Below are 9,584 nucleotides of genomic sequence, written 5' to 3'. Positions count from 1 at the left end.
CCCCCATCCTCAAAGAAAACAACGCAGCGCACGCCAAAAAACGGAAAAAAAGCACGACACGGAGAAAACAACAAAAAAGCGCACGCCAAAGGGAGGGGTGAAACCGTCAAAACACCCAAAAGCAAATCCTTAAGCTCAAGTGGCCAAACAGGAACCAACACCTTGAATCTTAATTGTGCATAAGCACAAACTGGGCAAAGCAAATGCCCAGTAAACAAAAAAGAAAGCAAACAGCGCAAAATAAGGGACACTATATGTGCCCCATCGAACCCACCAAAAAAAGGAAAAGCACACCAGAAAAAAAACGAAAAACGAGAGGAGCAAAAAATAGAAGGAACACGGTGTGTCCCAAAAACAGGGCACGATGTGCCCAAAAAGCTCAGGCGGAAAACTGATATTGCCTCCGAAGGCATCATTAGTACCCTCTATCCTCAAAGAAAACAGAACGCAGCGCACGCCAAAAAACGGAAAAAAAGCACGACACGGAGAAAACAACAAAAAAGCGCACGCCAAAGGGAGGGGTGAAACCGTCAAAACACCCAAAGCAAATCCTTAGGCTCAAGTGGCCAAACAGGAACCAACACCTTGAATCTTAATTGTGCATAAGCACAAACTGGGCAAAGCAAATTACCAGTAAACAAAAAAGAAAGCAAGCAGCGCAAAGTAAGGGACACTATATGTGCCCCATCGAACCCACCAAAAAAAAAGGAAAAGCACACCAGAAAAAAACGAAAAACAAGAGGAGCAAAAAAAGAAGAAGGAACACGGTGTGTCCCAAAAACAGGGCACGATGTGCCCAAAAAGCACAGGCAGAAAACTCACATTGCCTCCGAAGGCATCATTAGTACCCTCTATCCTCAAAGAAAAAAGAACGCAGCGCACGCCAAAAAACGGAAAAAGGCACGACACGGAGAAAACAACAAAAAAGCGCACGCTAAAGGGAGGGGTGAAACCGTCAAAACACCCAAAAGCAAATCCTTAAGCTCAAGTGGCCAAACAGGAACCAACACCTTGAATCTTAATTGTGCATAAGCACAAACTGGGCAAAGCAAATGCCCAGTAAACAAAAAAGAAAGCAAACAGCGCAAAATAAGCGACACTATATGTGCCCCATCGAACCCACCAAAAAAAGGAAAAGCACACCAGAAAAAAAACGAAAAACGAGAGGAGCAAAAAATAGAAGGAACACGGTGTGTCCCAAAAACAGGGCACGATGTGCCCAAAAAGCTCAGGCGGAAAACTGATATTGCCTCCGAAGGCATCATTAGTACCCTCTATCCTCAAAGAAAACAGAACGCAGCGCACGCCAAAAAACGGAAAAAAAGCACGACACGGAGAAAACAACAAAAAAGCGCACGCCAAAGGGAGGGGTGAAACCGTCAAAACACCCAAAAGCAAATCCTTAGGCTCAAGTGGCCAAACAGGAACCAACACCTTGAATCTTAATTGTGCATAAGCACAAACTGGGCAAAGCAAATTACCAGTAAACAAAAAAGAAAGCAAGCAGCGCAAAGTAAGGGACACTATATGTGCCCCATCGAACCCACCAAAAAAAAAGGAAAAGCACACCAGAAAAAAACGAAAAACAAGAGGAGCAAAAAAAGAAGAAGGAACACGGTGTGTCCCAAAAACAGGGCACGATGTGCCCAAAAAGCACAGGCAGAAAACTCACATTGCCTCCGAAGGCATCATTAGTACCCTCTATCCTCAAAGAAAAAAGAACGCAGCGCACGCCAAAAAACGGAAAAAGGCACGACACGGAGAAAACAACAAAAAAGCGCACGCTAAAGGGAGGGGTGAAACCGTCAAAACACCCAAAAGCAAATCCTTAGGCTCAAGTGGCCAAACAGGAACCAACACCTTGAATCTTAATTGTGCATAAGCAAAATCCTGGACGCTATGTTCCCCCTTGAAATCCACCCCAGAAAAAAACAAAGCGCACCAAAAAAGAAAAGCAAAAAAGGAATAAAAAGGACACGGTGTGTCCAAAACAGGGCACGACGTGCCCGAAAAGCGTCGGCGGACAACTTGCCTGTCGCTCGTTATCACCAACTGTCAACTCCTTTAGTTTCCATCTTCACATTCCGAATTGAAGTCCAGACCAGATTGAAGGAAAAGTCGTTTCGGAGTTCAGGAAAATTTTTTCGATTTTCATATAACTTTCGGCTGGCCCTTACAGCGCAGCTTTTTGAAGATAAGTGCTTAATACTGTCAACCATGTTTCATTTTTCAAACAAATCTGCCACTATTAAAGATAATTTTTTTCTTTTCTCGTTTTATTTTATGGTTTTGCAGTTTTTAATTCTTGTTTTTTGCAACAATTTTTAGCATAACTATGAGGCAGGAACATTAACATCGAACAATCTCGAATAGAAGCCAATAAACAAGTAATCAAAAAACAAATTATCATAAATTATTAAGCATGAATTATCAACCTGAACGGTAAATTGAACAAAATAACGTCAAACTTTTATTAACTCCCGAATGAATACAAAGAAACAAGTAATCAAAAACAAATATGAACACGGCTATTCTATAACAGCTAATTTTGTTTTCGCCTTTTTCTTTTTTAAAGGTTTTTCAATTTTTTTTTTGAATTTTTTTTGTAAATACTAATAGAATAACCATGATGCAGTAATATTAACATCGAACAATCTCGAATAGATACCAACAAACAAATAGTTGACAGAACAGAAATTTGAACAACATAACGTCAAACTTTCAACTATTTTCCGATTAAATACCAAGAAACAATTAACCAAAAACAAATATTAACAACAATAATCTATAACTATTTTTTTGATTTTGCAATGATTTTGCTTGTTTTTTTATTTTTTTTTTGGTTTTTTGTAATTATTAATAGAATAAACATGCTACAGAAACATTAACATTGAACAATCTCGAATAGATAAGAGAAAACAAGTTATCAGTAAAGCATTCGGTAAATATGTATTGTTTTTATTAATATAAATACCAATAGATGAAGTTTGAGATAAAGTTAATGGTAAGATTACTCATATCTACTTCGGATAATACGCAGGAACAGAGACAGAACCCGCTTTTTGCCATGATAATTAAGATGCGCTAAGTCTCGGGGAAATCCTGGGCGAATGAAATGACTGGAGTGAATTTTTCTAGGACCTACATAATCCACTCCCAAGATAAGCATCAGGAAATAATTAGTTTCCTTTACTAAGTTATAGTTTACATCAGGTCGCGAGAGGAGGCCAATAACTTTCACTCTAACGTTTTTACTTTTTAATCTAAGAGCAAAGCCAGCTATCCGAGCTGCAGTTTTAATGGGAGATTCGGGTTTGATCCAGGCTTTCGTTGGATGCTGACTGACATCATTATTCCCTAACATTATCAGGCAGTGTGAAAATTTGCTACAGTAAAGGAGATCGTTGGCATCTAGATGTTTTGCCCGCATTCCAGGCTTGCAAAATGTTTTCACATTGAAACTGCGGAGCATGATGTCCTCTTCAATTTGTTCCCCTAAGCGGACGAGGTTGCTGTCACCCACAATGACGAAGGAATTTCTAAAACAGATGATGAAAATTAATAAAAAATTTAAAGCCCAAGAACTAGCTGGCCCTTTCAGCGCAGCTAAGGAAAAAAACGAAAAAACAAAAAAAAAACAAAAAACAAAAAACAAAAAACGGCAAAAAAAAGGATTTAATTATGTTCAAAACCTTCCCTCATAGCACTCACTAACAGAGTGCTTCCCTGCACTAAGACAACAGTTTTACTGATAATATTGTCAGTTGAAATGATTTCGAGTTCTTCCAGTCCAAAAAGTTCATAGAAAAAATCATATGTAATTTCATTTTCAAGAAGATCAAGTTTTTGCACACTTTTGGCGGCCTTACTTACAGCATAAGTGCTTTCACTAGAGGAAAAATATGTTTCCACTCGGAAAAAACGTTTATCGCCCAGCTGAAACAGACAGTCGCCGAGATTACTGCCAATTCTAGTGTAAGACATGGAAGCAAAACATTGACCAAACGGACTTATAAAGCGAGAAAAGAAGAAATCAACTCCACTCTCTTTACAAAAATCTCTTACTACATCATCGACAACAACTGTTAGTCCTTTCAGATAGTTCACATGAGTTGACTCCTGGGCATTCGCGAAAGATGCTTGATGTTTTATGAATTGATGCACAATTGATTCAGGTCTTTTTATGGTACCTTGCACTGCACTAAGTAAACCATGATTAGCCGACTCAAAGCAAAACGCAGTAAAAAGCCACAGGGGTCCGATGCGTCTGACCTGTTCGCAAATATGCCTCATTGTATGAAAATTGAACGATTGCGAATCAATGCCATAGAGATCAACAAAACTTTCGAAGAAAAGATCTATCAAAGTTTCAGCTTCCATGATATTAGCATCTAAGACTTTTTTATCACTTAACAGCCTAATAGCCACCGACAGCGTGCAAAAACTTTTATAGAGCAATTTTGAAATTTTCAAGTTTCTAAATATGAGAGGTCCGACGTGGAAAAAAAATATTTTGAAGTCAAATGCCTTCCAGAAATTTATTTCGGTTAACGATTTTACTCTGTGTTTTACATCAAAAGGAATTTTGATTAGCTTTATCTGCGCCTCGGCGGTTTCAAACAAAACACCTTTAGCTTGAGAAACAATTAATTTTGAGAGCACTTTTCCGGTACCTAAAAAAATCTGATGCATTGGATCAATAGGGCAATCCCATGGTAAGGTCATAACTTTATGCAATGGTGTCAGCGATTTCACACCAGACGCTACGGTTTTAGAAACTTCTGCAATGTAGCCACAAGCTTGAAAATCCTTCGCTTCACGCAACTTGAAACATTTTCTAACAGGGAAAAGCATTCTCCGATTTTTTGAAAAACCCTTTATATAACAGTGCGGGCAGGAAGAGTATCCATTAAATTGAACCATGCACAGTATACATGCAGTTGCAGGCATGTCAGCAACAAAAGAACGGACACGAAATCTCAGCGTTCCTAGATTTTCAACATTTAATTTTGATTCAGTTAGAGACTCTATTTCAAAAACCATTAGCGGCAAAAGTTTTGCAAAATCCGGCTTTGATTTTCCATGCCAGAGTCCTAAAAGGGCCAGATTAGAAAAAGCACCTCTCAATTTAGGTGGTAGATTAAAAACTTGAACCCAAATTGGCCACACAGAGAACTTAGATGACTTGAAAACAGGCGCACCGTCGATATTTAGAACTAACTGAACTTCCTGTCGAAAAAAACAATCCCAATTTGTTTCCCATGAGCAATCACTGCTCCAGGAAGCCGACACAAACTTTGCATTTTTCAAAAGGATTTTTTCAATTTGAGTTTTAATGTCTACACAACAAAAGCTTGCATTTTCAAAATCTGTTTTACTGACGGTCGGCAGGTGAAAAATTGATAGTTTTTCAAATAGATTATTGGGAACAGGTAAAACTTTTGCAACTAGTTTTAAAAAATCAGAACGCGCAACTTTTGAAAGTTTATGCTGGTCAGAAATGCAATCAAATTCACGCATGAAAGACTCTGTTGAGAAATGCGATCCAGCAAACAGCGTTGTTTCGTTGTCCTGAAATAGAGAATTCCTAATAATATCATCATTGCGTTCGAACCGATTATCCGCGTCATCCTCGAAAACATCGAGCCTTAGAGGAGTAGAATCAACAACTTCGTTTTCCTCGGAGCCTAAATTTTCAGTGCTCGCCTCAAAATCTGCATCAAACCTATCTAAACTGTGCATAACGTTTTCCCGCTGCGGGCTACGATTTGATTCGATATCGCCAAAAACCGATTCGTAGGAGAGAAGCAGGTCTGTATCATCTTCATCATTGTCAGCAGGCGTTCCGTAGAGAGCACGACGCGGCGGCAACTTTTCGAGAAAAATTTTTCTTACCGGAGTCCGAGACGACAAGAAAGCTTCTCCGTTACCTTGCGGAGTAGAAAAGTTGCTTAAATTATGCTCCTGCTTCCTTCGCTTTTTTAATGGCTCTGGGTCAGCAGGGCAGGGGTCACCGTGCCGGGTTTTATATGGGCATAAGCAGTCAACATTGAAATTTCCGAAGAAATGCCTGTAATAAAACACTGTTAGTTCCTCTCCTACTTTAATATTTCTTAACGCCACACAATATACCAGTCGTCCTTTTTGCCTATATTCAATGTTTGACTTACAAGATGCGTTCACAAACGATATTGGTCCTAACATTACCCATTGCACATTTTTAACTCGCTATAGAGAATTGACACATCGTTAAAACCGGGAACAATTTCATTATCAGTTATTTCAGCAAGAAAACCAATTATGCCGTTAATAGTTTCACCCTTCTCTACATTTTGCTTCGCAAACAATCCAATTTGTTGAAAATTGCCGGATGGTAAATAACTTACAGTTTTGTAGTCCACCGATAGCTTACTCTTACCATATTCTCCATCAAGAAAACCATGCAAAAAAACCTCATCATCGCTTCTTTCGTCTCTCTCCTCAGAAACCACTATTTTGTGAGAAGAGAAATTGGTCCCATCTACCCACTTTTTTGTCAATTCAGAGTCAATTTTGGCTAGCTGTTTCCAATTCACACCCGACTGAACAAAACTTTTTGCTGCAGATGAATAGAATTTCGCGTTGCTCTGAGTCATTCTTTTCTGGAAAAATGTTTAAAAATCAGAACGCCTTTCGACAAATTCGCAGTAAGTTTTCAACTGAAATTGATCTGAAGCCTGTCTTATCTCAACAATTTTCTAGAGCAAAACTACAATGAATTATTGTGCACAAAAACAAAGGCTCACATAATTTGCGTCTTCATAAGTATTTAAATGTAACGGAAACAATGTTTCACAGATGCAGAAGTTCACGTAAAACTAGTTACAATATCAAAAACTTTTCAAAAACTGCCAGCGTCCTTTTCAGAGCGCTGACAAAAACGCAATTGCATGAAATCAACTATACACAAAACATGAACACCAGTAGAAAAATTATGTTTCTAGTTATTATCAGATACACCAGAACTCAATGAAGCACGTTCTCTGACTCCCAATGCATTTGCCGCATCCTTAACCCGACGGAGAGCATACAAGTTGTCACCGCAGAACATTTTGACAGCATCTAAACAACTAATAGTTGATTATACGAATAAACTACTAACACATTGAAACAATCTCAAGATTTCAAACTACAACTAAGCGCAGTCACTGTTCTGTACAGCGTTTTTCAAGAAAAACTTCTCTGTATAATAGTGCTCGAGATATGCTTAAGTTGACTAAAGTTTAGATCATAAAAAACATCCACTCAGAGAGCTTAAAAAAGTTACCCCGAAAAAATTTTTCGTCCTCAATAGAGGCATTAACTCTCCCTTTTATAGTCATCTGCTGCGCAAACCAGCAAGTTTTCATGCGCTCTTCCTTCGAAAGAATGCACCGGCTTAGGTAACGACCAAAACCAGCATAGTCATCTCGTGCACCGTCATACGCCAGGAGGTCCTTTCCTTTATAGAAAAGATGTTTGTTAGCTTCTTTACGACGCTTCTCAGCCTCCTTGGTATTCTGAACAAAAAATATTTCTCTCAGTCAACTAAAAACGCTTTCCCGTAAAACTGCTAACAGACATTACACTCAAAAGTCCAGCGGAGAGCGTGATGCCATATTGTAAATAAACATTGACGCATTTAAAAACCAGAAAGATAGGAATTAATCCGCTCAACTACTATAATAAAACCTCGAAACAGAGTATTCAGCTAACTAACGATTTGCCTGAGCATCTTCGAAACCGCTAGCATTTGGTTGCGCGCCTCAACTTCCAATTTGTTGCTACGCCTCAGTGCTTCCTCAACATTTTTCAAGGCGTTAATGCAAACTCCTTTCTCGTCCAACTTCAGTTTCTTAGCTTTTAAGACATGCTGAAACCACAACCAAGACAAAGTCATATGACGTAGTCCTACTTCAACTCTCATAGTAACCATTAAAATCTCATTTAGAAAACTTTCTGAGCAAATAATTTCGAAAATATTCCCAAAAACCATTTGATCCTAGCTGAGATCATAGAATATCCTTTAAACAAACGATGAACTTTACCTCATTGTTCGCTGAGTTAGCATCTCTACTTCCTTGATCTTCTGACAAAACAAAAGGTTTCATAGAGAATTTGGCAGAACTACATTGATTATCATCTATCTTCTCCATTTCTCAACGAAATTAAGCGCAACGCAAATCTGAAGGCAATTTTTTTTTTGAAGACCATCAGTTAAGATCCAAAGTTTTTACTTGGGCATTTCGCATTCTATCAAAAATTCAAAAAAAAAATGAATTAGGTTCCAGAAATAAGGCATCAATTTGCTTATAAACAAAACAGAACTTAAATCTAACGGCAGAACGAATAAGAATAAAACAAGAGAAACGTCTACAATAATAGCAAAAAGTCTGAATTTTTCCGGATATTACAAATTTTTCAACTGCAAAAAATTACTGCAGAAAACGCAGCTATTATCTACTATTTTGACAAAATGATAATCTTAGCTTCGTCCAGTTTCAGGATTCAAACAAGCACTAAAGAGTTAACTAACATTAACAAACATTAACAAATAGTTGAATAAAATCTCGCAAACAAAGTTACAGCATCTTTTTTTCAGCATCTACCTGCAATCAGCTACGGTGTCAAAATACTAACCCTACCTACGCCGAATTCTTATTAACGGATCATATTAACAGATCGAATATAAACGGAGTCAATCGAACTCTCAAAAGAGCTTAGGAACATTTAATCGGTGAACGAAATAAAAATCTTACAAACTTAAGTTACATGTTTATCTTATCATTGTTACGTCCCTTGCAGAGCGTAACCTAATTCACAGATGCACATTCATTAGAAGGGGGATGATTCTCTTTTTGGAGCGATCTTCGACGTTTGCTGTCTATGTCCAATCCTTGTTGATTCACATATCTCAGAATTGAACGATAACTTTCTTCCGAGAAGTCGCTCTTCATTATTATTCCCATCACCTCACGGAATACGTCGCTTCTTTCTTTATCAGCTTTCTCTCGATGCTTTGTAAGCTGCTTTTTTGGCTCGATGCAGTATCTGGCTCTCTCATCTTCTGTCCACATTGTATTAGCGATATTTAAAGCTTTTTCTCTGTAAGTCGTACCACCTAGAGCAAGTAGATTTACTCCGCTGAAGACGTATTTTTCAACCTCTCCCTCGTCTATTTCCTCATCCGGTTCAGCTGTGTTCAGGTTCGGCTGCGAATTTTGATGAAGTCTATTAATCTCGTCCATCGCTTTCTTTGCGAAGCTCATATACTGTGCAAGAACTTCATTGCTCGCGTCTAGTCTAGCAGCAATGCGCTCCATCAAGTGATGAAACTTCTCCCAATTGTACTCCTTAGAAAACACAGACAAAAGCTTAAAAGAGCGCTAAAAAGGCTTTTACAATCCCGCCAGGTTTATTTTGGCTACCCCCTCTTCAATTCTTAGGTAATTAATTTGCGTTATCAAAATCAAAATTTAACAGTACTATACTTAAAAGTGGAGACCATACTACTAATGCTTACCTCTTGAGCACTAGGTCTTTGAGACTCTGGTGTTTTTCTAGCT

General features: G+C 38.4%; 1 protein-coding gene across 1 annotated transcript; it reads right to left on the bottom strand.

The window, feature by feature from the left end:
• Positions 1–6,979: 6,979 nt before the first annotated feature.
• Positions 6,980–8,194, bottom strand: LOC142357909 (uncharacterized). The gene is made up of 4 exons (XM_075409403.1): positions 8,067–8,194; positions 7,739–7,891; positions 7,436–7,538; positions 6,980–7,101 (listed from the first exon to the last, which is right to left on the bottom strand). Exons 1-4 carry the CDS (start codon positions 8,172–8,174, stop codon positions 6,980–6,982), a joined length of 486 nt encoding a protein of 161 aa, XP_075265518.1. The 5' UTR covers positions 8,175–8,194.
• Positions 8,195–9,584: the final 1,390 nt, after the last annotated feature.

The sequence above is a fragment of the Convolutriloba macropyga genome, unplaced genomic scaffold, assembly GCF_964194025.1.
Source record: "Convolutriloba macropyga unplaced genomic scaffold, txConMacr16.3 SCAFFOLD_943, whole genome shotgun sequence".
In the NCBI taxonomy this organism is placed as follows: domain Eukaryota; kingdom Metazoa; phylum Xenacoelomorpha; order Acoela; family Convolutidae; genus Convolutriloba; species Convolutriloba macropyga.
The sequence above is the reverse complement of the archived record's forward strand: the minus strand, read 5'-3'. Positions and strand labels throughout refer to the sequence as shown.

What these genes read in the sequence shown, in the direction of transcription:
- LOC142357909 (XM_075409403.1), bottom strand. Translation starts at nt 8,174, where the DNA reads ATGGAGAAGATAGATGATAATCAATGTAGTTCTGCCAAATTCTCTATG. An exon ending in CTAACTCAGCGAACAATGAG is followed by an intron (nt 7,892 to 8,066) that starts GTAAAGTTCATC and finishes TTGTGGTTTCAG; the next exon opens with CATGTCTTAAAAGCTAAGAA. An exon ending in CGAAGATGCTCAGGCAAATC is followed by an intron (nt 7,539 to 7,738) that starts GTTAGTTAGCTG and finishes TTTTTTGTTCAG; the next exon opens with AATACCAAGGAGGCTGAGAA.